Source organism: Lampetra planeri, chromosome 54 (genome assembly GCF_965212315.1).
Source record: "Lampetra planeri chromosome 54, kcLamPlan1.2.h2, whole genome shotgun sequence".
Taxonomy (NCBI): domain Eukaryota; kingdom Metazoa; phylum Chordata; class Hyperoartia; order Petromyzontiformes; family Petromyzontidae; genus Lampetra; species Lampetra planeri.
Window position 1 is genome coordinate 6229741 of NC_136160.1, and position 26218 is coordinate 6255958.

Here is a 26218-nt window from a genome sequence, read left to right on the forward strand (position 1 = left end):
TGAGAAAGAGTTATACAGTAGATCAACGATTATCCAGCGGCCCAAATTTTTTCAAGCGCCAGATAATCAATAATCATTATTATAAAGAGCTTATTTTGGCACATTCTTGTGTAACATGTTTTTAGGTGTTTTGTTCGCTAACGCAATCGAACGCATTGCATTTAAGGAGGAGTCTACTGTTCATATGCTCTTGTTTTAACCATCTGTTCAATCACCGGTGCTCCAGCGTACACCGAATTACATGCACTTTTTTCCGGATCGCACTGTGTGTTTTCTGTTTTTATTAGTTATTAGTCGTGAAACATGTTTTTATATGTGTTGTATTTTCAATGTTTAAATTGTATGTAGTGCATAATGTAATTTGGCACTGAAATCGAGCATCGGTACTTTTTTTGTTACGTACGTGGTGCCGATCGCCGAACTGGTGTACAGCCTTTGGAGTGGTTTTCCGGCGTTGGCCGGATGACATGCCGGTTTCACCGGATCTGCCCCGCACCGCCGAATAATGTTGGAAGCCGGATAATCGCGCACTGGATAATCGACAATCTACTGTATAGCTCAGTGGGCCTTAGCTGGTAAAATAAATATAGTTTAAGTAGTTTTACTTTTACATCCAATTCTAGAGGGCCGATCGTTGTTGACTTCCTTACAAAGTGGTAGATATTTTACCGACCCAGTTAAGGGATGATGGTCCCGGGTCAACCGCCAACCAGGATTTCAACGAGCGCAACCTTCCGATCGTGAGCTGCTCTCCCGACCTGCCGAGCCACAGCACGGGAAGGGGGGTGGGGTGGGGGAGACAGACCTTCATCCAGCAGTGCATCGACAGGGGGCCTGGCGGATTTTAATTAAGCAAAGGTCCGTCCGTCGATTTGTTGATTGGGCTCGCGAGCCGGCGTTCCCACGCAAAAGGCCACTCGGGTCCCAAGAAATCCTGGCCGTTTCACGCGGAGCGTTTTGGTCCCGTTATCGATTCCACTTAGTGGCGGCACGTGACCTGCGCAGCGCGCGCCCGCTGGGGAAGAGCCCAGCGGAGCCGATTAATTTCCCCGTGGCACAATCGCTCAAGGTGGTGGTGGGCGGGGGGGGTGGGGTGGCATGGTGGTGTGTTGGGAGGTTCAGGCATCTGATGGATTTCCTGCTCAAACGAGCACTGAGGCATTGCGCTCGTCTCCTGTTGACGCTGCCAAGCCAGCGGTGGAAAGTCCACATTCCCATGGTGGGGGAGAGTGTATCCGTAGGGCAACCACTGTTGACTTCCCAACAGTGCGCTACTCTTCTTAGGTTTTTTCGGTAAAGTCACGTAGAAAGTAAAATAAAATAAAAACAAAAATCACGACGTTTCGGAGGCAACACAAGTCTCCGTCATCAGGTGGGACCGTCACAGCCAGATTAGCTGTATCAAGTGAGGCAATGATTCAAGATGTAATCCCTTAAAAGCGAGTTGAGGGGGGAGGGAGAGGGAGGGGGGAGCTCATCAGACTATGGTAGCCAATGAAAGGAACGTATCGGGAGGGAGGGGGGGCGAGGCCAAAAGGGTGGGCGAGGGACGTGGAAGCGCTTGTGCCCAAGCGGCCAATTACTGCACACGCCAACACAATGGAGCGATTGTGCGCAAGCGGCCAGCCACTTGCTGGCCGCTTGGGCACAAGCGCTTCCACGTCCATCGCCCACCCTTTTGGCCTCGCCCCCCCTCCCTCCCGATACGTTCCTTTCATTGGCTACCATAGTCTGATGAGCTCCCCCCTCCCTCTCCCTCCCCCCTCAACTCGCTTTTAAGGGATTACATCTTGAATCATTGCCTCACTTGATACAGCTAATCTGGCTGTGACGGTCCCACCTGATGACGGAGACTTGTGTTGCCTCCGAAACGTCGTGATTTTTGTTTTTATTTTATTTTACTTTCTACGTGACTTTACCGAAAAAACCTAAGAAGATGATTCCTTGCAGTCACGAAAGCTTCAAATCTAGAATTAGTGCGCTACTCGTTTTTGAGACCTCCGTAGGGAGGATGTGCGGAGTCCAACGCCCAAGCTGGATTTGAACCTTGCAACATTCCGATTGCGAGCCACCTGGCCGGTGTCTGCACGTGATGCCCTTTTGTCAATCCACTGTTGGATGAAGGCCCCCCCCCCTACCTCCCCCATGCCATGTCATTTGTTATGTTTGTTTGACCATACTTCACCACACTGGTCAGTGGGGGTTGGTGAAAGGTTAGAGGGAGCCCAGGACCGGTCAGATATCACTCGCCACTGACGTTTGCCATGGTCAGGAATCAAACTCGGGTTGCCAAATTACCAGCGCAGCGCTCTAACCACTGTGCCACCGCTCCACTCCCAATCATTAGGTCCACGTGTATCACCAGGCCATTCGCCGATCCACTGCTGGATGAGGGAGGGCCTCCCCAAGCTGTCCTTGTCCACGGGGGTTATTTGTCGACACTTCACTACTCTGGTCCATGCGGGTTGTTGATGTTGGGGGGGTAGAGCATAGAGGTACATAACAACAATGCATTTATCTGCACTGACCCACCACGTATCCCTGCAGCCACCTCGTGTACATGGCGCTGCCCAGGCTAAGAAGATTGACTTGAAATAAAAATGCCGACTAAATAACACCGTTGCCTTCCGCTGCCTTTCAATGTAGTCATACCCTCCCCTTAACGAAGAATCGGCGAAACGAATGCATGAATAACAAGAATAATATATCGCTAACTTTATAGGGCATCATTAATGCCAAGCGCATCTCAAAATGCTGTAGAATCTGTGACGTGTGCGGTAAACAGTTCAACATACACACGTACAAAGACCACAAGCAAGCCGGAAGGCAGCCAGAACCGGCGCCAACAATTACCCGAGCTTTGTGCTCCTATATTTGGATTTTCGTCCAACTCCCCTAATGGGTGTGTTTATATACATGCGGGAGGACACTGGGGTAGCCCCCGGCGGATGAACTAATGAACGAATGAATAAACTGGCGGTGCTGCAGTGAGCTGGAGGAGGACCTGGCGCTGTGCCTCATCGCGATGCCGTCTCGCGAGGACCGCTTGCGCGTCGTCGGCGACGCCGGGCGCCTGGAGATGCTGCGCTCGCTGCGCCCCGGCGCCGTGGTGCGCGTGAACCTGGCGGTGGCCGGGCCGCGCGAGGCCATCGGCGTCGTGCGCTACTGCGGCCCGCTCGACGACCGGCCCTTCTCCGGCACCAGTTTCGGCATCGAGCTGCAGGTGAACACGTCGTCCCGGTTCGCTGCCGGTGGCCGGTGCGCGGTGGGGAGATGGCGTAGGGAGGGGTGATCGAGTTCAGAGCGCGGTGTGCTAATTGCTGTGCCACTGTTCCACCCCACCTCCCGTCGAGTGCCGCTTATTTCATGGCCACTGAATGGGATTTGAACTTATAACTTGACTGTCTTGAGTCAAGCGCTTTAATCACCGAGTCACCCTCTGTGTGTGTGCCCTTGTGTGTGTGTGTGCGTACCATGTATATGCGGTCGTGGTAGTGGTTAGCGTGCTGCGCTACGAACCTGATGACCCGAGTTCGACTCCCACCCACGGCCAACATTGGTGACGATTAATTATCTGACCCGCTCTTGGGCTCCTCCCCTAGGTCGCCTCCAATGAGTACCTGGTGCGGTGTGTAATCATCGCCACTGGAGCGTGGTGCTTGGCCACCCACCGCCTCGTGTGCCGCGCCGGCCTTCGTGGGTGCTCGCTTAACGGCACTTGCCCAGCGACAGTCTGTTGAAGGCTATTACGGGGGCATCTTTGTCTTCGCCTAGGGATATTACCGGGGCAAGGGTGTGACGGACGGAACGTACAGCGGCAAGCGCTTCTTCACGTGCGACGAGGAGTGCGGCGTCTTCGTGCACCTGAACCGCATCGTGCGCTTGGAGAGCGAGGACGAGAAGGACTACCTGTACCCCGAGCGCGTCAGCGTGCTGGTGAGGGCGGCACCGGATAAACCAAGTGGCAGCACCTTTTTTACACTTTCCCGCTTGCGTCTTTAAACGACGCACGGGCTCGTAGCCCCCCTGCCTCGGCAACATCTTGCGCATCCACCAGCGTGGCACAGTACGGCAGTGGATGTTGCCCGCCGCTGCGCCCTGCTGACGGGCAATGAAACCTCGAAACCGATCGCTGCCAAACTTTTAGCGCGCAAATGCTTTAGCGGCCAATATGATGATTCGTAATTGCATTCTTTCGGGCAAGACACCTGATGATGATGATGCTGGGCGTCATCTTCAGCGAAACATTATTACGCAAAATTGTGCACAATTTTTCTTGCCTTTCAACATTCCCCCCCTCCTCCCATTTGCTGAAAGAAAATTTTTGCCCATAACGTGACGGCTTGATTCGATTTGTCCGTCGGGTGGTGGAGGGTTATAGTTACAATACACACCGACGCGGCGATCGAAACCCATGCAGCTGCCGCCAAGACCGTCAGCCGCGCCTTCCACGGCGTCCCGACTCGACCGCTGCAACTCGTTCCGCTCCCTGTTCCCCAACAGGACAGCCTCTCCCTGGACGGCAACAGCTACAATGCGCTGGGAGTGGGGGGCAGCGGCGCTAACGGGGGGCCCTCGACGCCGAGGCCGATGAGGCCCAGGAGCACGCGCGACTTGTCGCCCGAGCACGGAGCCCAACTGCCGACCGTGCACTGTGAGTGTTGCTGTCGCCGGGGCTTTCGCTCGCTCGTCTGCTCGCCTGCTCGCTCGTTCGTTTGCTCAGCCGCTCGTTCAACTGCTCTTTCTTCCGCTCGCTCGGCCGCACGCTCGTCCGCTCGCCCGCCTGCTCGCCTGCTCGCACGTCCGTTCACCCACTCGCTCGTGCATTCAGTCGCTCGCTTGCCCACTCGCCCGTCCACTCGCCTGATCGCTCGGCCACTCAGCCGCTCGCTCGCCCGATCGCTCGGTCGTCTGTTCACCCGCTCGCTCGTCCACTCATTCGTCTGCTCGCTCGCCCACTCACCTGCTAGCTTGCCCACTCACCCGCTCGCTCGCCCACTCACCCGCTCGCTCAGAATCGCGACACCACTTGGATCATGTGTCGCGACGGGCAGGACTCTCACTTGATCACCTCATCACTCGCCACCGATGTTAGCCGTGCCTGACACAGACGTAATGGCCTTGCTCTAAAGGACACCGTGAACCTCGACAATCTCGGTATCTTTTTGCCGATCGACGCCGGTCGGCCGGCCCGCCCCTTGCCATTTTCTCCGTGGTGCAGCGGGAAGCCGGTACGCCGCGGGGTCGGACCTGGCGTCGCAACAGTATCAGAAGGACCCCTCGCGCAACAGCTTGGCCGTGGGCAAGCGGCTCGCCCACCAGAGCTACAAGGCCATCGGCGAAGGCCGCTCCTTTCTCAACAACCACATGCACAACAGCGGCATCGGCAACCACGTGCCCGACTTAAAACGCGGCCTTGGCGGCAGCCTCGGTGCCCCAGGAGACGGCGTCGCCGACGACTATCTCCCGTCGAAGTACGCCCAATCAGCCGAGACGTCTCTGCAGACGGGCGGCCGCAGGGGCGGCCCCGTGTTCTCGTCGTCGCCGCCGCCGCCGTCGTCTTCGCCGGCGGTGCTTGGGCAGTCGAGGGGTTTGGGCGGCAGGCAGAGGCCGGGGAGCGAGCCGGCAAGCCAGTTCTACAACACGCTGGGCGGCACGCCCATCGGGCAGAACTCGCAGACGACGTGGTACTGCGGCTCGCCGGCTGACCCAGACGCCGGTGGGTGGTGTCCCCCCCCACACCTCGCCTTTCGAACCGAGTTCCCGGCGCGCGAGCGGTAATGGCGCACGCGATTGTGGCTCTCGTGGCGCTTGTTGTTCGGCGTGCTCTCCGACCTTTCCCCGCACGACGTTTCGCCCGCTCCATCTGTTGGCTCTCTATTTTATTTAAGGGGCGCCACGGTAGTGTGATGTGATCTTCCCCGCCCGGTATGTAAGAGGTCAGGGGTTCGATCGCGACCCTGACGCCTGTTGTATATTTGGAGTTTGCGTGTTCTCTCCGTGGTTGTGTGGATTTTTCTCCGGGTCCTCCGGGTTTTCCCTCCACATTTAGAAAAATGCATTTTAATAATTTAGATTATTTCCACGTGATAAGCCACTTTGTTGAGCTATCATTTGTGGCCAGGTTAATACCTCAGTGGCCTTTTACCTGGTAAGATAAAACATAGTTTATTTGTATATGTTTTTGACCGATTTGTTTACCTTCCTATACTTTGCAAGCCTATCGTGCTTTGGTATTGTTCTGACCCGCCCCTACTGGAACGTCCTGTTGACAAAGAGCTTTAGAGCCAATCGGATTCCTCCAGTATAAATATATTTTCTTATTTTGGTGCCGCAGTGACGAGCTTGGGCGGGCGATTCAAGTCGGAGCTGAGCCTGAAGCCGCTACGGCCGCACGTGCCGCACACGTGGCCCGACATGGGCCTGCGTTCGCTCGGCGACGCGGCCAGCGTCACCAGCGGCCTGGGCAGCAGCTGTTCCGTGGGCGGTGGCGGCAGTGAAGGTTTTGCCGCCGTGCCGTTTAGTTCGGGGCGGTCTCGTCCCTCGCTCTGCAAGACCAACTCCAACATCGCGCCTTTCTTCCCGGCCGCTGAGATGGTGAGGAGGCGGCAGTGTGGGTTTCACGAGTAGGGCCCCGTGTCCCGGCCTCGTGATCCAGGTTTAAAAAAAAAAAATTACACGCAGATTTCTTCATTTGAATGACCAACGGCAACATCACCCCCCCCCCTACCGACAGACTAATGTTCTCCTGTGGGCCGGTGCCTCGGCATATCTCGTGCTCTACAGGGACAGCTTTCTTCAGGGGGGTCCCCTCGGCTAAAAAGAGAATCATAGCTGGGCTGTGGAGTGATTGAGATGTGATATAAGGTGAGATGCTGGGGCATTTTAAGCACCTAATGAATGCAATCTTAATCTTTAGCCTTGCCGAAATCCCTGATGTCAAAATGAGGCGTTGTCTGACCCTGATTGACCAATTGGCGATGGACAAAGCGAATGAAACGGTACAAATAAGATAATATAAAAAACAGTGCCAACGAGACGGTGGAAACGAGGTGAGGAAATGTCACAACCCCGGATCGTGACGATTCATGGCATCGCCAATGAGCGGTGAACGGTTTCACGTCCAGATATTAAAATAAAAATTCCTGGACTCCCCCAGCGTATAATCTTGAGGCGCGTAGAGACAAACCAAGGCATCTTCAGCATTCGTCGACTTGCCATAACGGCAGTGGTTATTTTTTAACACGCGGAAGATCGCCGTCACCTCGCCGCGTTTGTCTCCAGGTCGGCGGCCGGACGGCAAGCGAGGGCCGCCCTAAGAGGCTGCCGGAAGACAATGGGCCTGGGCCTCCTGGCGGCCTCACCGATCTCGAGGCCCCTTCGTCGCGTCCCCGCACGCTCTCGGACCCCGCGGCGGCGGTGGCGGCGAACTTGGGCGGCCTCGTCGATCGGTCGCCGGCGACCCCTCCGACCCCGTTGTCGCCCTCGCCGGTCGGGGGCAAATACGAGCTGGAGAAAGGCTCGCTGGTGGAGGTGATGGCCAAGGAGATGCGCGTGTTCGGAGTCATCCGGTGGATCGGCGTGCCCCTGGGCTTGGACGAGACGCTGGCCGGCATCGAGTTGGTGCGCCACTTTCGTTTTTTTTAATTTGTGGTCGTTTTGTTTGTGCGTTTGCGCCGTTGCGAGGTTTTTGTTGTTGAAGGAATGAGTTTTGGTTTGTACGAGACTCCTCTGCCCGTCACCGGATTCACGCTTAGTGTACCACACGTGGGCAGGTTTCGGAGTGAGTTGGGTTGAGCCCGGATAGCGCTTGGATAGGGTGACCACGCTACTCACGGCCTGTTTATCTTAGGCGGCTGTAAGGTAGAGGGCAGTGTTGCGAAATCGACTGTTGTACTGTCCTTCTATACCCCCCCCCTCACCCCACCCTGTCTATTCTCACCACTTTCACCAACCAGTGGGTTAACAGATGCTTCCACTTGCTGCGACCTTAGATTGAAAGCGTCAAGGAAGGCTAACACGTTGGTCTCGTTGTGGCGCGTGCGTGCGTCTGTCCGCGCGCGCGCGCTCATGCTCGCAGGAGGAGGAGATGCAGGGCTGCTCGGATGGAACCTTCAAACAGCACCGCTTCTTCACGTGTCCGCTGGGGAAGGGCTTCTTCATCCAGTTCACGAAGTGCCGTCCGGACTCGCGCTTCATGTCCGTGCCGCACATCGGCCTCGACCCCGTGCAGCGCTGCAACTCGCTCGGTAACCCAGATGGCGGTGGTTGGCGATGGTGATTGTACGTGTGTACGTTGAACGTCTTTCGCACCGTACGTAGCCAGCCGTGCTAATCGGAGGTGCGGGGGAACGACAACAACTCGTAAACTTTGCGGTGGTGGCTGTTTTTCCGGAGGCGCCAATGGTGGCGGAGCTTCGTTAAACGAGGACAAAAATCCTTTTGTTTGCCGTCTTTTTCTTCTGATGCATTCTCCATCCCGATTGCGCCGTCGGCGCCGCCGCGTCACGAGACGGGAGAATCCGTTCAGTACACTCCGCCCGGCGCGTCATCGCTGCGACGGCAGCAACGCCGGTCAATCCAGAACGAGGAGTGAAACGTCGTCACCGCCGTCGCCGCCGCGTGTCCCCCCCGCCCCGTTCCCCCACTCCGGCAGCGTTCAGCAACTACCGGAGCGAGCGCGTGGAGGGCGAGGTGCCTCCCCCGTCGGAGAAGGAGGCCACGGCGGTGGTGTGCGGCCGCACGAAGGGCATCCAGGGCCACTACAACTCCTGCTACCTGGACTCCACGCTCTTCTGGTGTGCCCCCCTACTAAACTAAACTATCTTTTCATTTTCCCAGGTAAGGCCCCCGCTGAGGTTATAATACAGCTCTTTTTCAGAAGCGACCTGGCTATCACAAATAATAGCTCAGCGAAGCGGCTTATTGCGTGGAAGGTCATTGCAGGCAAATACTCTAGACGCGTGTCTCCAAATGTGGAGGGAAAAACTAGAGGGCCCGGAGGAAAATCCACGTGACCATGGGGAGATCATGCAGACTCCAAATATACGGGCATCGGAGTCTGAATCGAACCCAGGCACTCCTCCGTACCAGGCGAGGGAGTTAACATCTCGTCGCCTGAACCCTTGGGTTTAAACGTCTCACGGAATGTTTTCTCCGCTACCTTCATAACGTGGCGTAGGCACATGACTAGCAGCCACAGCCATAGCAAGGGGTATACCGGATACTGCGTGCCAGGCGGTGAAATGTTTTTAATTACCTGACCGCTACATGCTGGCCCATGAGCTGTCGGTTCCCCACCCCTGGTCTAAGTTGCTACATTCTCAACAGCTTTGACAGGGCATACCTTTCAATTGTTTATTGCCACGTGTGCTGACCGACGCCCCCGTGCGTGCGCGTCCGTGTTGTGCGTGTCTCTCCGCGTCTCTCTGCGCGCCAACGTCCACCTGCGCATGCAGCATGTTCGCGTTCAGCACGGTGTTCGACGGCATGTTGCACCGGCCGCAGCGTTCCAGCGACCTCAAAGATTACCCTAAGGTGCAGCAGCTGCTTCGCGAGGACATCGTGAACCCGCTACGCAAGTACGTGGCGCGCGGCGTGGAACCCGTGTTATCCCTCTCCCTTTTCCACCGGCACATCTGTGCCGAGACAGCGTGTGAGGCCGGCACGGTACGGGGTGGTTCTCCCACTGGCTATTTTCCATGCAGCGAGGACATCGTGAACCTGCCGTGCCAGTATGCAGCGCACAGTGTGCGTGGAAATCGGCCCCGATACTCGTGTTAACGGAGCGAGGGGGGGTGGGGGGCAGGTGGCTCGGGTGCCTTGGGCGGGGAGGGGCTTACAATGGCCATGTCGGAGCCACTGAGCCACCGTTGCAAAAATCCTGGGTGCTAATCCGTGTTTCAGCCACCGCGAGATGTAGCGATTTGATGGTCTAAGCCCATTAAAATGTGTTTGTGGCACAAATGAAATGTTATTGGGGAAAAAAATATGAATTTCGCAGTTGGTTTGTCCCTTAAATTTCCATCTTCCAGTTTTGTCAATTAAAGATGTTCATTTCATTGCGTTGCGACAAACACTTTTGGCGGCGCCGATGAAAGGTGCGCCCCGAGCGTGGATAATGAGGCTTATAAACGAGGCTTCGTCGGAAGTTCAGCAGTAGCTCTGCGACATCGTCTTCCAGCGGGGGGGGGGGGGGCCCTCTCTTCAGAGACGGTGGTGGTGGTGCGGTGCTGTGTGTGAGAATTCTTCACGGCAACGTTTTCGTCTCTCTTCGTGATGCTTGGCGGCACAGTCGGAATAATAATTTAGAAGAAAACGCACAAAAGAAATCGAACCAAAGTCGTCACCGTTGGCGTTGCGATGTCAACGATCGTGTGACGATGCACGTGACGACTTGGAAAACTTTTCCCGACGACGTTCACCCAGATGGATTTATTTGATACGACGCGTTTTTCGAAACACACCTCCTACTTGTATGCACGCGTGCGTGTGCGCACGTGCACGTGTACCCCGCTTTGTGATCTGCCGTTGAAAGCTAAGGCTCTCTTATGGTGTCGCCGCGCAGGAACGGCTTCGTGAGCGCCACCAAGGTCATGCAGCTGCGGAAACAGCTGGACAAGATCGGCTACGTCACGGGGCTGACGTGCGAGGAGAAAGGCGAGTATGGACTGGCGGCGCGTGTTCGCGACGGCGCGGAACCAGAAGAAAAACTCAAATAAAGTAACTTTATCAGTACCGAGGCTCCCATGATGCCGATTAGCACGGCTCGCTATGTACGGTGCGAAAGAAGTTCAAAATACACACGTGCGGCACAGTTTGGCGCCCACTATCATAGAGTGCGGTCATGTCGTTAGAGTTTTCTGCGGTGAGTACGATGTCTTTTAAAACAACCGCGCTACGCCTCTCTGAATAAAATTAACACTGAGCCGCTCGCACGTTCCGAGAGTTGCCGGTGAACGGGACCCCTCCCCCGCAACTTGCAGACGTCTCAGGAACGGGAAAGGTTTAATCGGCCGCCTCGGGCGGAGGAGCAGGGGGTTTACGACGCATTGTTGTGTACACACGACCTAACCCAAAAACCCAGTTGTGCGCCGTTCAAACATTTGTGCGTCTTACCGCCGTGCCGCGCTGTGCCGTGCCGCGCCGCGCTGTGCCGTGCTGTGCCGTGCCGTGCCGCGCTGTGCCGTGCTGTGCCGCGCTGTGCCGCGCTGTGCCGCGCTGTGCCGTGCTGTGCCCCTGTCGCGAGCTGAGCGTTTAAAATAACCGGCGCCCCGTGCTGTCGCTCACGCAGATCCCGAGGAGTTTCTCAACACCCTGTTCCAGCACGTGCTGAAGGTGGAGCCCTTCCTGAAAATCCGGTGAGGCACGGGGACGTGGCTCGAAGCGTCTCGCTCCTTTGACGTCACCTCCCATGGCCCTTCTATTTTTATTTTTTGGGTGTTTAGTTTGTTGTCCTTCCCCCGCACCCCTGATTAGCACGGTTGGCTACGTACGGTGGTGCTTAGCCGCGGGGTTCCCAACGGAAATGTGCTCTTCGTCGCATGAGGAGACACGATGCCGCGAGCCCACTTGGAATAGAATTTTAAAAGTGCAAACAGTGTGTGGGATTTAGAATCTGTGCAGAAGGTTGCTAGCATAGCTTTTTTGACTTTCGCCCTCCCTTGCTCATGCTGCGTTTACCTCCATACCCTCGGTGTTGCATCTCATCCCCTTGTGTTAAAATGTGGTTTGCAGTGTTCGGCATTTGAAATGCAATTTGCTATATCAAGTAAAATTCGTGTTTATTATTAAAAATGTTTTCTCTCCCTGGATTCGACCATGCCCAGATCTGGAAACAAGGACTTCCAGGACGGGCATTTCTACCAGATCTTCACGGAGCGTGACGAGCAGGTGAAGGTGCCCACGGTGCAGCAGCTGCTGGAGCAGTCGTTCCTCGCCGCCGACCTCAAGCTCGTGGAGGTAACGCGACGCGTCGCACACCACAGCGCCGCAACCACGCCGCGATAGACAATGCTACGACCACACTGCACCACAACCACACAGCGCCACAACCACACCGCGATAGACACCGCTACGACCACACAGGGCCATGACCACGCAGCAACCGCACACCGTTGCGCCACCGCGCTTGCACCACACCCGCACTATGCCAGGCGGCACTACATGATGTCACGCTACGCTCTGCTACACACTGCCATATTACCGCACACCACCACCAGTCGGCACCGTCATTCGCCACCGCAACAGACAATACCAAGCCGCACAGAGACATTCCCCACCGCGCTAATACCGCACCACGCTGTGCTCCACACCTATGTCATACATCACCATGCGACAAAGGGAAGGGCGTTGCCTGAACACCATGATGAAGGTAGCAATGGTGTTAAAGTCCGCTACCGAAACCCGTCTGGAAAAGCAAGTCTCAGGTCAGCACTTGCCGCTTCTGCAACACCCAGAAGCACAATGTAATTAAGGTTAAAAGCAGGTAGTTTTTGTTGTTGTTGTTGTGTCGTATCTTCCTTGAACTCGAATCTATGAAAAGCTGGCTGCCAGCAGCATGCAGGAGTTGGCCTTTAATCTCGCGTCGGGCTGATGGAAGTGACCTCATAATGCCACAGCAGGTATTCAGTGTCACCTGTCGGGGGGGGCCTTTCTCCGACACCGCTCGCGATGGACCGCAGCTCACGCGTGCCACACCTGTGTCTCTCCCGCAACCGCCCCTCGCCCGTGTCTCTGCAGACGCCCTCCTGCCTCATCGTGCAGATGCCCAGGTTTGGCAAGGACTTCAAGATGTTCAACAAAATCATCCCCTCCCTGGAGCTTGACATCACGGACCTGCTGGAGGATGGTGAGCAGCGTCGGTGGCGCGTGACGAGTAGCCGCAGCCACGGAGAGAGGCATTCTGGATGTGGTGTGCTTTGTGTTGCACCGTAGGTTCTATGTATGTATGCATGTTGAACTTTTTTCGCACCATACATAGCCAATTGTACTAATCGGACGTGCGGGGGAGAGACGCATGCACTCAGTATAATAATCTACTGCTCGATGAAATCATGGTGCTTGTTTGACCATACTTCACGCTGGTCAGTGCGGGTTTGTGCCGGAGGGCGGTGTCGGCTTATAACACGCTGCTGACAGTAGCCATGCCCGGGTATTAAACTCAGCTCACGAGGTTCACAGTGGAGTGTGCTAACCAATGTGCCACCACTCTCCCCTTGGATGCAGCACTGCTAATCATTCTACAATCCAAAATAATAATGCGAGATTAGAGAATCGAATCCCGATCCAAAGTCACGATAATTCATCGTATCGTGGAGCCGTGTCTCCTTGTGACTCGCTGACCGACTCGATTTCCCCGTACCACCCAACACCTTTACCGCGTGACCGAGCTTCCCTCTCGCCCCCCCCCATCGCCCACCCCCCCCACCACCTCGCGTTGTGTGTGTGGTACAGCGCCGCGGGAATGCCACATCTGCGGCGGTCTCGCCGAGGAGGAGTGCAAGGATTGCTACCACGACCCCAGGATGGGACCCAGTTGCCTCAAGCAGTTCTGCTCAATGTGCAACAAACAGGTGGGAGCCTGGCACTCTCGCACAACGCGGCTGCCCCCTCTTTGTCTCCCCAACGCTTCCGTTCACGCGCCACGCGCCGCACCGGGAGCTCGTTTAATGTCGAGTTGAGCTCGGGCACGGGGGTCGGTCGGCAACCTGCGGCTCCGGCATGCCGGCGGGCTCTTTAAGGCTCCGCTTGGCGACGGTGATTCGTCACGGACCACCGCCGTCCGTCTCGCGGTTCACCGCGATGCATCGCGGTGAATCGCGGCTCTTGAAACATCGAGTTTTTTTTTACCGAATTCTAAAAAAAATGGCCGCTCTTGTTGTTTTGGTTTGCCGACCTCTGAGCTACGGGAGGCCCAGGACCGCTTCAGATAAATCGTCACCGATGTTGGCCGTGAGCGGCAATCGAACTCGGCGGGGGCGCGCCGGGTTTCGTAGCGCGGTGCGCTAACCGCTGTGCCGCCACTTCTCACACGGCAATTACAGTGACGATGTAATTTATTGTTCAGAATCACAATATTCTTGGTTCTTTCGGTAAAGTCACGTAGAAGGGAAATAATAAAATAATAAACATAAAACAATAAAATTCTCACGACGTTTCGGCCACAACGCAAGCAGCCGTCCTCAGGTGAAGAACAGGTCTGTCGGAAAGATGAATCCCTGCAGTGACGAAAGCTTTAAATCGAAATTTAACAGAATCACAATCTTTACTTATCCTGGAGAAATCCGATGAGCTGTGAAGCTCTTTGTCACGGATGTTCAGTAAGGGGCAGGTCAGAAAGTTACAACAAATGTCGCCAAGTCGACGTTTTTATTCCACGAAGTCAGCATGCACGGCGACAGCCATGCTTCTTTTGTCATTGCACTGCCGGATGAGACCCCCACCCCATGCCGTACGGGTCGTGGGGGTCATTTGAGCATACTTCACAACGCTCGTCACCGCAGGCTGGTGAAGGCGCTGAGCATAGACATCGGAGCATGGTACAATACAACAATGAGGCTTTGTCACACTGCCTTCTGCCGCCCGCAAGTCAGCGTCTTACAATCTCCATCCCACCCACGGTTAAGTTTGTTTCTCCTCGCGCGCGCATCAAAACGGTCGCTTCCATCCGAACGCCGACGAAAGTTGTCGCTCACCCGGCACGCCTGACGATGGCTAATGCGTCGCCAAACGCTTTTGCCCCCCCCTTCCCCCGCCGGAGCGCAGGTGCACAACCACCCCGACCGGCAGCAGCACCGCTCGGTGCGGAAGCTCGTGGTGACGGAGGAGGTGCGCGCCGCGTTCCTGGGGCCCGGCCGTCAGCGTCGGCACGGCGGCGTCGGCTGCCTCGGCGTGGCCCGCGAGAAGCTGGAGCTGTTTGCGGTTCTCTGCATCCAGACGAGCCACTACGTCGCCTTCGCCAAGCACGGCCCCGCCCCACAGTCGTGGCTCTTCTTCGACAGCATGGCCGACCGTGAAGGTGATTGCTGCGTACACTTTATTTATTTATTTTTTCCGTGACTTGCTTACCTTTGCACTCGTGTCACCGCGGTGGCTAGGAGATGTTAACTACCTCGCCTGGTATGCAGGAGGTCGTGGGTTCCATCCCGACCCCTGACGCCCGCTGTATATTTGGAGTTTGCGTGCGCTCGCAAATCGGACGGTCACGAGTTCAACTCCTGGTTTGTGGGGGTTGACTCAGCCCATCGTCCCATTGGAGTCTGTTAATAAAATGAGCACCACTGTTCAGTCAAGAGCGGTTGTCCTACCGACCGACTTGCCCCCCACCACAGAAATGTGGACTTTCCACCGCGAGCTCAGGGCTGTAAACGAGCGATGACCAACCAACCGCCTCGATAACTCGCCTGAGCCGCGAATCGCTTGGAAACCAATTCCTCCCGTGGCCTCCCTCACCCGCGAACCCTCCCGGCAGGCGGGCAGGAGGGCTTCAACATCCCGGAGGTGCGCGAGTGCCCGGAGGTGGCGCAGTACCTGAGTATGCGCCCCGAGGAGCTGGACGGCCTGGACCCACGCGTCATGGAGGGCCCGGCGTCGCGCCTCCTGTGCGACGCGTACATGTGCATGTACCAGCACCGCGACATGATGCTCTACAAGTGACCGTTGCCGCCTGCTCGCCCGCCCGATCCACCCGCCTGCTCGCCCGATCGCCCGCCAGATCAACCGCCCACCCACCCACTCACGTCTTCAACTCTCTGTTCTTATTCTTTCCCATCTGAGGGTTCTCCTTGCTCATGCGGACTCTTGGGTCCCTTTTGTACTTTTCCTCCTCCTCCTCCTCCTCCCCCGGTCGATCGGTGCCGCCACCATTGGGTACAGCAAAACGTGCGGTGCGAGACGTTGCAGAGAGAGCGTTGAGGCTGTGCGTAGCTCTCGATACGGACGAGATGGAGATGTCGGGCCATAATATCCGCTATTGGTTTTATCGCACGATTAGGTTATTTACAAATTGGCGATCGTTGACCATAACGGGAACATTTATAACTTTCCTTCAATTGTAATGTCTGCAATGAAATGGCCAGGTTCCCAGATCGTGGCCCTTCTTCCGGCTCCATTCCATGATTGCTCCTCCGTAGCTTGGAAGCCCCTTCCCTGAGCTGTCCGTGCTGTCGATTCCCTGCCCAATGGCTGACTGTCACTTCTCCTATATGTGTGGCAAGAATAACTTCACGTTGGTTTGTGCGGAGAGACTTGCTGTGCACTTGCATTTAAATGCGGTGAAAATTCAAATCCGACCCTCCCTGCTCCCCCTTCTCTCCCTTCTACACCTGCCCAGTCTCTCCCCTTTGTTTTCTCCACTCCACTGCCCTTCTCTCCCTTAGGTTTCTCTCCCCCTCCTCCTTGCACACTCCCTTCTCATTACTTCTCCACTCTTCGTCATCTCCCTCCCCCCTTCCCTCGTTCTTTCTCAAGGGCACTCACAATTTGCGTGGCACTCGGGGGATGGGGGGGTGTGGAAGTTTCGTCCCGTCTGTTTCGGGTCATCTTCCCATACCCCAAAGAGATGTGTATACATTTTTTGTTATCTCGTTTTTTGTTTTGTTTTGATCGTTTACGTTACTATTATTATTAATGTTTTTGCATTTATAATTTTTTTTTGTTAACATCGGTCATTATGATCGGTTGTCGGAATTTTCTTTTTGTAATTATTGTTGTCGGGGTCTGATTTCTGGTGTTTTAATTGCGTGCAATGTCTGTTGGATTTTTACTCGCAACCCCGTCAGCCGGGACGGGACTGTCCGGCGTTTGTAGCCGCGCTCGCGCCCGATACAGCCGGAGAGTGCGAGGTGCCGCCTTCATCCGTTGAGCCTCACGGAGAAAAATCTGCGTCCGCGGGCAAGCCACCTGCCGCGGCCACCACTTTTCCCAAACCTCGCTCGCCACCGTACACCACAAGCAGAACCGGCTGATTGTTGGCAAACAGGCAGCAAGGCTACGACGGTAGTCGCCACCGATCCTGGCATCTGAGCTTCCTTCGCGCCAGAACAGTCGTCGCTCAACCCCGGTGGGCACGCGTGGTCTTACAACGTGGCGCCGCTTTCGGCACTCGATCGGAATCGTATTTATCTAGGAGAAACTTGAGACGCAGCTTTTAACGCCACCTGAACCGGGCTAGGGTTTACTATATAGGCTGGACCTGCCCCTAAATCACAAGGCCAACGTCATCCCGGCGTGCGTAAGACAGTCCGGCGGACGCCCCTGCCTCCGCTGAGAATCGAGTGCGTGCACGTGCGATTCCCGCGTATTGTGCGTGGGGTCGAGTTGGCACGCCGTCACGATGCCGAATGTTGCTCGCTCACCGTTCGCGTCCTGTCGGCGTAGCGAGCTCGCCCCGCTGTCTTACGCCGTCGCCTTTATCAACGTCAGGAAACCCGCCCCACCCCGCCTGACCCCGCCCGTCCGCGCGGCTGTTTAAACGCTCGGTTAATTTGGCGGCGAAAAAGGAAAAAAAAGAAAAAAAGTTACAAAAAAAACCTCCCCAGTGCATGTTGCTCCGCGGGCGATCGCCTAGACTCCCCTCCCCCCCCCCGCTGCCGCAAGCCGTGACGGAGAAGTACACAATACGGTGTGACACGGCGGTGTGCCATTCGTCGCGTTGACGCAACCCGCTAAGAGTTTTCCCCATCGTCCCCGGGCTGTGCACTGTGGCCATCGTGAACGCTGTGTTTGTGACCGTCGAGGAAAAGCAATGACTCCCTTTATCACGCGAACGTCGCTGCCTCCTCCGCCTCGTTGCTCCCTTATTCCCGTGCACTTAGCCTGTGGCTCGTGTGTGTACAGTTTTGTATTTAATGCGTTAACCGCGTAGAACCCCCTGCGCGCGCTCTTGTCGGCTTACGAAGCGCGAACTTGGGTCCGCCAAGCCTGAATGTACCACATCTTAGGGAATCGTGTACCGCGGCTGTACGTTGAATCGTGATACCGGTCGGATTTGTGTGCTGTCAGTATAACGTGACCCGTGCTTTTACTGCTGCCAGCAACAGCAGCATTTGCAACCAGGTCGGTGGCCGCACGCCCACAGCGTGCGGTCTTTTAAGGCCCTCAAGCGACGGTGCAGTTGTGAGGCCCAGCCAATCACAAGTTTGATTCGCGGCCACGTCTAAAGTCAGTGTCAAGTGATAGCCGGTCTTACCACTCCCCTGCTCCATTCTTGGTCAACCCCCGACTGACTGGTGTGGTGAAGTATGGTTACGCATCCCCCATGGCTGACAACGCTCAGCCATTGGATTGACCGAGGCTGTAAATTTACGACCATTATTAAATATCCTTGAGCGTGAAACTTGACTTTTAATGGTGCTTCGCAGTGGGGCGGCTTCAGAACCTCTCCACTACTGGCTTATGATGAGCCACTTCCGGGTCAAACAGCGGCGCAATAGCAAGCCCTGCCAATTTGGAGCACAAATTTATGACAATTGTGAATGGGATCTGCGGGCTGCTCCTTCAGGTGAAGGCAGAACCGAAATCCGTGGGAGTGGCCACTAAAATAAGTGATTGCCTATGACCCTGGATGTACACAGCCCTCTTTATTGATCCACTGCTGGATGAAGGCCTCCACAGACCACGAGTCATCGTCGAGTGCGATGCCTTTATCCGCTCCAGTGTCCGCTGCGCGAGGCCCCAACGGCAGCCTCAAGCAGGCCGGTTCGGTTGCCCGCCGGCGGCCACCCAATCATGACAATTTAGGTTCAATCCTTGCCTCGCTTCTGAGATCGGACATAAAAATCTATGAATTACGCACGACGTTAAAGTGACAGATAAGTTCCTACTTTGAAAGTACGTTCCGGTTAAAGCAAGACGCCGATCCATGGCGCTATGTTGGGCATCACTTGGCCACATTTTCTTCTGCAGAACGATGGCTGAATTCCCCATAAAATCAAAACAATGTTTCGACCGATTCTCAGCCACTGCCAACATCAGTGATGATGAACTGAACCAGTCGGCACCACCTTCACCAACCCCGCACCGTGACCAGCAGAGTCCATCCACCTCCATGACCTCGCCGCCAATTAGCACGGTTGGCTACGTACGGCGCGAAATAAGTTCAACGTACATACATTTGACTGTGCAGGAACACAAATCATTTCCCGTTCCCTAACGCGGGACCCGCGGATGAAAGAAACCCGTTGAGGTGCATCAAAAGTTGCTGTCTTTGCCAGGGAGGGAGACCTAGGTTCATGTCGCACCCGGAAAGGCTGGCAGTGGGCATGCGACTGGCGTTATACTGACAGCAGAATTCTCCACCGGTACCAGCTCAACTCCTGTCGATTTATTTTCAACAACAGAAATGTCTTCGTTTAAGCAATGCCCGCCGTTGCCCACAAAAAAAAAGACAAATGAATGATGACGACGACGACGACGATGGGAATGTTGAGTAGAGAATGCCGACTGTGCCCGAAGCGACTTTGTGGTCAGTATGGAGTGCTCGTGGGCGCATTGTGCTGACGGCGTGTTTCCACGTGCGGATTGTTTGCATGGCGAGCTGCCAGCTTGGTTCGTTTGAATGGCGCGGCCTGCGGTTGTTTGGGTGAAATGCCCCTTGGTTAAGGACGCCCACCATCTCTTGCTTTGCAGCCAAAGTGCGAGCAACTCCGCGAGCTTTTTCTTCAGTTTTTTTACAGGTCACATTCAAGAACTGAAAGCATCCTTTTTGCGATTTACTATCCAGGACTTTTTAGCACTTATGTCTGAGTGGTAAAGCCAGGCTGAAGGCCCAAACCCCATGATACTTTGGCAATGGCATTGGGGGGCCATTGGTAGCCAACAGGATGCCCTCGTTATTTGCGAAGGACACGTTCCGGAGATGCTCGTGAATAACAAATTGTTTGCGGATGGTATTGCTAATGAATAGCACATTTCACGGATAATGATATTTGGCCTACGAAAACCATTGCATCTTTTCATTAATGAATTACCTTACGTAAATAAATGAATAAATACGTTTCTTAAATGTATGACAATTATTACATGAAAACTATTTGAAATGGTTATACTAAACAGTAAGTAAAAATTAATGTTAATGTATTAAATAAAAGTTTATGAATGAACTTACCGTATCTCTAATCACTTTAAATGCAGTCGTGTAAAGTGCCAGGTGTGATTAACAGATTGCCAAACTCGTGGATAAGCAAGTGTGTGAATAACGAGGGAATGCTGTACACATCTATTCTGTAAACTTGAGGCCGTTTTATATTTGGCTTGTAAACCAATTCCGAACGAACGGGGTATGATCCTGGTTCCTTCCGCGCAGGAGTTTCATTTTTCCAGATTCTACCGTGTGGTAGAAGCTGACCTTATCACGTGTGTGGCCTGCAAACAAACCCCACGTTTGACTTTGGAGGGCATTGGCATGTCCCCGAGAATAGACAGGACCGCCTGTGAAAGGGTTCATAACTGGAGGCCAATGTCCCCCACATCTGGCCCAACAAGCTGCCCCCCTCACAAACAAAGAGATATAGACCCGTGACGTATGGTGTCACGTGCTTTGCCAGCGGCGCGCTCGTGTTTAGACGCCCCGGGGTTAAATGTCGTAGCTAAAAACCTCGGCGTAGAAGGGAACGAGAGTTCGGTCTTGCCAGTGACAAAATACTTTGTTGAAAAGCGTGGGGGGGGAGGTTGACAATCGACAATTGGTTTGCAGAGCGCGCAAAATCTGCGATTGAATTGGAAGTTGCCATTGCCAGTTGCACGCGAGGTGGGAGCAGAGGTCAGATTCGCCGAAAATATACGAGCCAACAGATTTTTTTCGTGATAGAAAATATTATTGGCAACTGTTGCCTGTGACGATTGCCTTACAATTGCTCCGGTTGTTTCATGGCCTAAAGCAGTGGTTCCTAACCTTTACTGCAGCCTTGCACCCATTTGGTTCTCAATTGTTAAAAACATGTATAATGGTAATAAATGCATCGGGTTTGATGAAACAGAGTGGTTGTGCTGGCGTGCCCGTGCTTCATTCTTGTGTTTTGATGATTTACCTCCAATGCACCCCAGGTTAAGAACCACTGGTCTCAAGGCAACAACCCACCTTAAAATTATTGTGAATTCATGTTTTTGTAGGCCATGGTGCCCAGACCAAATAGTTGACTTGTTAACACCGCTTGAGATGGCGAAACTTGAGTGGCACCAACGCATTTAAATCGCCAATAAAAGCGAACTGCAATAATAACCTTAATCGGCGAAGTGCGTAATCGCAAGATCCATTGTTTTATTTGACGCGCGAGGAACGTGGCATGGCTTCACATTTGCCACCGCTCGTGGTACCCACCCCAGGCTTGCCGCCTGGTCTGCGTAAGACGCCGATTCCCAGACTTGTCCGGGTCGGTGTCCAGGTGGTGCGGGGAAATAATTTGCGCCGAAATCTGTCTGCGGAATTGTTGCTGCATTGCGGGTTGTCGCAGTGAACGGCACAGCTCTTGATGAGAGACCTCGTGCTGGCTGAGAAATAAGTCCCGCGTGTGGTCTACGTCGGGGGAAAGGACGCGACCCAATCCTCTCGCACCACCCTGTGCTCTGGCCAATGGACCCACGTCCTTCAATTTCCTTTCAAGCCCCCCCCACCCCGTCCATTGTTCGTCGCACTCGGCTCTGTTGTTTCGCCAAACGACAGAAAATCACGGGACGTTGCACCCCCTTCTGATTGTGTCACCTATCCTGAAGTTATCAGCTACCCGTAGTACGTGGTCAGGAGCGCAGGGGGGGGAGGGGCAGAGGTTTGGCGGGTGAATGGTCGTAGTGGACGGGACTCGAACTCTGCCTCGCTCAACTCTGGGATGGACGCCTTATACGAAACCAGCACCGTGCGCTCTCGCAGCAGCTCCGACGACTTCAAAGTGCGTGTCCTGTTCGTTAAGACGACCGCCGATTGCGTGCGCGTGTCACACGCTCGCGTGCTGTGTTCGTGTGCTGTGCTCCTGTGCTGCGCTCGCCCAGACCAAACCCTCTCTCCGACCTCGGTTGTCGTCCTTCTCTCCGAAGCCGATTCGTTCAATCCGTTTCCACCTCGACGAGTTTGCCTCGTCTCGCGAACGATCGTTTTTGGGTTGCGCGGGGAGGTTTCCGTGTCAATAAATGACCAATGAGAGCTCTTCACGGCGCGGGGATGAGAGACTGTTCCTCGCTTATTGACAGCACACCTGCAGCAGAGACGGGGCTGGATTTAAGGCCCCTCCTCCCCCGCCGCTCTCCTTCCCGGACTCCGCAGCGGAGAAAACCCCTTTCCTATCCTCGAGCACGAACCTTCCTCTTACACGTGCAGACAGCAGTCACTCAAGGTAGCATTGCTGACATTGTTCATATTAAATAAAAGTCATTCAATTAAATTGTTACAAATTATGGGTTTCCCCCCCCCCCACCTTCCCCTATAGGCTCCTCTGGAATTGTGGGCCATGGACAATGTGTCTGTCTCCTCACCCCAACCCGAAATCCAGCCCTGATCAGAGCAGCAGAAACCTCCTTACAGAGAAAGTACTGCATGTAGGTGTTACCGCCCACTGGCTTTGAATTAAAATGCCGTTTGCTTCGTCGAGTTTTCGTTTCGTTTAGCCCCAGGCGAGAACTTCCACCATCGGACCCACGTGACGTGGACGCGGCGCTTTTGCCACATCGGCTGCCGAACTCGGCTCGTCGACACTGCTTGCCTGCGCCGGTCACTCGAACGAGGTTGGAACGCGTCAGAGGGGAGGGACGGATCGGGGGGCAAGCGATTGCGCTGCAAGGTCGCACTGCACAGTTCATGAGCCCGAGCCCTAAGCCCAACTCGCGTGATTACGATTTGTGACGTTGCAGTCAACTCTCCATTGTCCAAGGGGGTGGTAGTGGGGTGGTGAGTGGGTGGGGTCTGAATAAAATATAACGAGGATAACGCAAAACGAATCTAAATTATGCTATGGAGCATATTGATGAGCTACGTTGTCGAGTGGGGGGGGGGGTGCAGGGATGGAGCCTCCGCCCGTCGTGCCGACGAGTCTGCGGTTCCGCGGGGGGCACGAGTCGGCGGCCCCCCTGCGAGCGAGGAGCGTTCGATGAGTGAACCATCGCGTGTCGTCGCAACAGCGTTCTCGCGAGCGCGGTTCATCCGCAACCCGCGTTCACCGCCCACGGATAACTGAGAGTGGCCTTCACATATCGGTCTCTTCCACCGAAGTAGTAATTTTGTAACTTTTCCCACCCCCACCGCCCCCCGAACATAATTTTTTTTGTCCCATGGATGTTGACATCTTCCTTCTGCTATGAAATGGAAATGCTTTGTGGTTCAATTGTGGAGAGAGAATGCAGTGGCTGTTTACACAGGCCGTTTGAATTGGCTTAGTCTGCCCCTGCCTCCCCACAATCGGTTTGAGGCTTCTGACTAGAACCTCAATGTCTGATTAGTCAACAACAACAGAAACACAAGTTGAAAGTTTAACTGCGTGGCCGAAGCATCCTCTGGTGCGGGCAGAAATCCCGAATCCAAATCCAGAGTCCGACATCGCATCCCCGAAAATGAGAATGCAAACAACTCTACTTGATGGAAATGCCCACTCCGATCTGTCACTTTCGCAAAGGATGTAAATGCCCACTGATTTCAGTTCAGTTCATGTATTAGGTATAGCGCTGTGAGCCATGCGGCTCTTGAATCGGGTGCCACCGCAACAAACAAAAACATGAACAAGAAAACATCTTAAAGTGACTACGTTCAACAGAAAAAGCCAGGAAAAAATCAGCAAAGTCTCCCATAAAAAGCACCGTACACCAACGCTGTGTGCAAAAATCCCAGTGGGATGCAAGTCAAACAATAACCATGAGACAATTTCGATTAAAGTTATCAGCCAACTCTGTACTACAACAAACAAATATGGCTAAACCAAAACGTTTCCGAAATCACCAAAATAAAGCTATAAAAACAATGTAACAGTGATCATAGAAACTGTGATTCAAATTTAACAATAAACGATATACATAACATGTACGACCAAATCTTGATTTGAGGCTTTCGTGACTGCAGGAATCCATACTCTGGTTCTTTGGGTAAAGTCACGTAGGTATAAAATAAAATAAATCACGACGTTTCGGGCGCAACACAAGCGTCCGTCATCAGGTGGGAAAGCGTGGTCTGCTGCTGAGGCAGACTGTGTTAAAAGGTTTGAAATGGGTGTAGCCCAAGGGTCATAAAGAAATGGCCGGAGCTAGTGATGTTAATGTGAGAAATTAGCATGATGTTCATGTGAGAGATTAGAGGGCACGGAAGTGGCTATGTTAATGGGAGAAATTAGCATGATGTTAATGTGAGAAATTAGAAGGCACGGAAGTGGCTATGTTAATGTAAGAGATTATCATGATGTTAATGTGAGAAATCAGAGGGCACGGAAGTTGCTATGTTAATGTGCGGGATTAGCATGATGTTAATGTGAGAAATTAGAGGGCACAGAAGTGGCTGTGTTAATGTGATGGATTAGCATGATGTTAATGTGAGAAATCAGAGGGCACGATAGTGGATATGTTAATGTGAGGGATTAGCATGATGTTAATGTGAGAAATTAGAGGGCACAGAAGTGGATATGTTAATGTGAGAAATTAGAGGGCACGGAAGTGGCTATGTTAATGGGAGGGATTAGCATGATGTTAATGTGAAATTAGAGGGCACGATAGTGGATATGTTAATGTGAGGGATTAGCATGATGTTAATGTGAGAAATTAGAGGGCACGGAAGTGGCTATGTTAATGTGAGGGATTAGCATGATGTTAACGTGAGAAATTAGAGGGCACGGAAGTGGCTATGTTAATGTGAGGGATTAGCATGATGTTAACGTGAGAAATTAGAGGGCACGGAAGTGGCTATGTTAATGTGATGGATTAGCATGATGTTAATGTGAGAAATCAGAGGGCACGGAAGTGGCTATGTTAATGTGAGGGATTAGCATGATGTTAACGTGAGAAATTAGCATGATGTTAATGTGAGAAATTAGCATGATGTTAATGTGAGAGATTAGCATGATGTTAATGTGAGAAATAAGCATGTAACTGTAGAAAAGGAGAAGAGGTGGGGGCCTCCTCGACGAGGGAGTGCAACCCAACCCATCGGGTGTAACACAGGCCCTTCGTATTACACCCGTTCGGTTGCACTCCCTCGTGGAGGAAGGCCGCTCTCCTCCTATCTTACAGTTACATGCTAATCTCTCACATTAACATCATGCTAATTTCTCACATTAACATCACTAGCCCCGGCCACTTCTTTATGACCCTTAGGCTACACCCATTTCAAACCCTTTAAAACAGTCTGCCTCAGCAGCAGGCCACGCTTTCCCACCTGATGATGGACGCTTGCGTTGCGCCAGAAAGGTCGTGATTTATCTTATTTTATACCTACGTGACTTTACCGAAAGAACCAAAGAGTTTGTACGACCAAACTTTGCAGCCATAGCTGGCAGCATGAGTCACTCAATAACAGCAGGAGAATCAGTAGGAGTATCAACATTTTTCAATGCACCTTTAAAGATCAGCACACTAAATCAAAACACAGATCATACTTTGTAGCGGTCATCCGGAGCGATACATTTGATTTCAGGCGACTGAATAGCACTGGCAGCTAGGGGTGTACAACTCCTCTAGCGCAGTTTTGAGTGAAGATCTCCAGAGGTGTGGACTCGAGTCATGTGACTTGGACTCGAGTCAGACTCGAGTCATGAATTTGATGACTTGCGACTCGACTTGGACTTGCATAACAATGACTTTGTCCCACCTATGAGATGTGGACTCGAGTCATGTGACTTGGACTCGAGTCAGACTCGAGTCATGAATTTGATGACTTGCGACTCGACTTGGACTTGCATAACAATGACTTTGTCCCACCTATGAGATGTGGACTCGAGTCATGTGACTTGGACTCGAGTCAGACTCGAGTCATGAATTTGATGACTTGCGACTCGACTTGGACTTGCATAACAATGACTTTGTCCCACCTATGAGATGTGGACTCGAGTCATGTGACTTGGACTCGAGTCAGACTCGAGTCATGAATTTGATGACTTGCGACTCGACTTGGACTTGCATAACAATGACTTTGTCCCACCTCTGAAGATCTCACAGGTAGTGATCCAAGTTGCAGTTTATTGGTGATAGCATTCCAGACCCTGGGGGCATCAATAGCAAAGGCCCTTCCTCCAGTATTTGTACGGCAATAGGGAAT

The 26218-nt window shown here is 53.6% G+C and overlaps 1 protein-coding gene across 4 annotated transcripts in view; it reads left to right on the plus strand.

The window, feature by feature from the left end:
* The window catches only part of CYLD (CYLD lysine 63 deubiquitinase), a 48012-nt gene extending 25869 nt beyond the window's left edge, over positions 1–22143 (plus strand). For 2 of the 4 annotated variants that reach the window (XM_078617673.1, XM_078617671.1), the window contains exons 4-19: positions 2977–3223; positions 3775–3936; positions 4504–4654; positions 5222–5719; positions 6338–6597; positions 7285–7623; positions 8081–8249; positions 8657–8798; positions 9459–9581; positions 10568–10659; positions 11294–11360; positions 11829–11961; positions 12742–12850; positions 13456–13574; positions 14767–15019; positions 15473–22143. In XM_078617673.1, coding sequence (XP_078473799.1) covers positions 2977–3223; positions 3775–3936; positions 4504–4654; positions 5222–5719; positions 6338–6597; positions 7285–7623; positions 8081–8249; positions 8657–8798; positions 9459–9581; positions 10568–10659; positions 11294–11360; positions 11829–11961; positions 12742–12850; positions 13456–13574; positions 14767–15019; positions 15473–15657 — 3049 coding nt within the window. In that variant the 3' untranslated portion in view covers positions 15658–22143. The remainder of the gene's footprint in view (positions 1–2976; positions 3224–3774; positions 3937–4503; positions 4655–5221; positions 5720–6337; positions 6598–7284; positions 7624–8080; positions 8250–8656; positions 8799–9458; positions 9582–10567; positions 10660–11293; positions 11361–11828; positions 11962–12741; positions 12851–13455; positions 13575–14766; positions 15020–15472) is intronic. The other 2 variants (XM_078617672.1, XM_078617674.1) reach the window with 2 other exon arrangements.
* The last annotated feature ends 4075 nt before the right edge of the window (positions 22144–26218 follow it).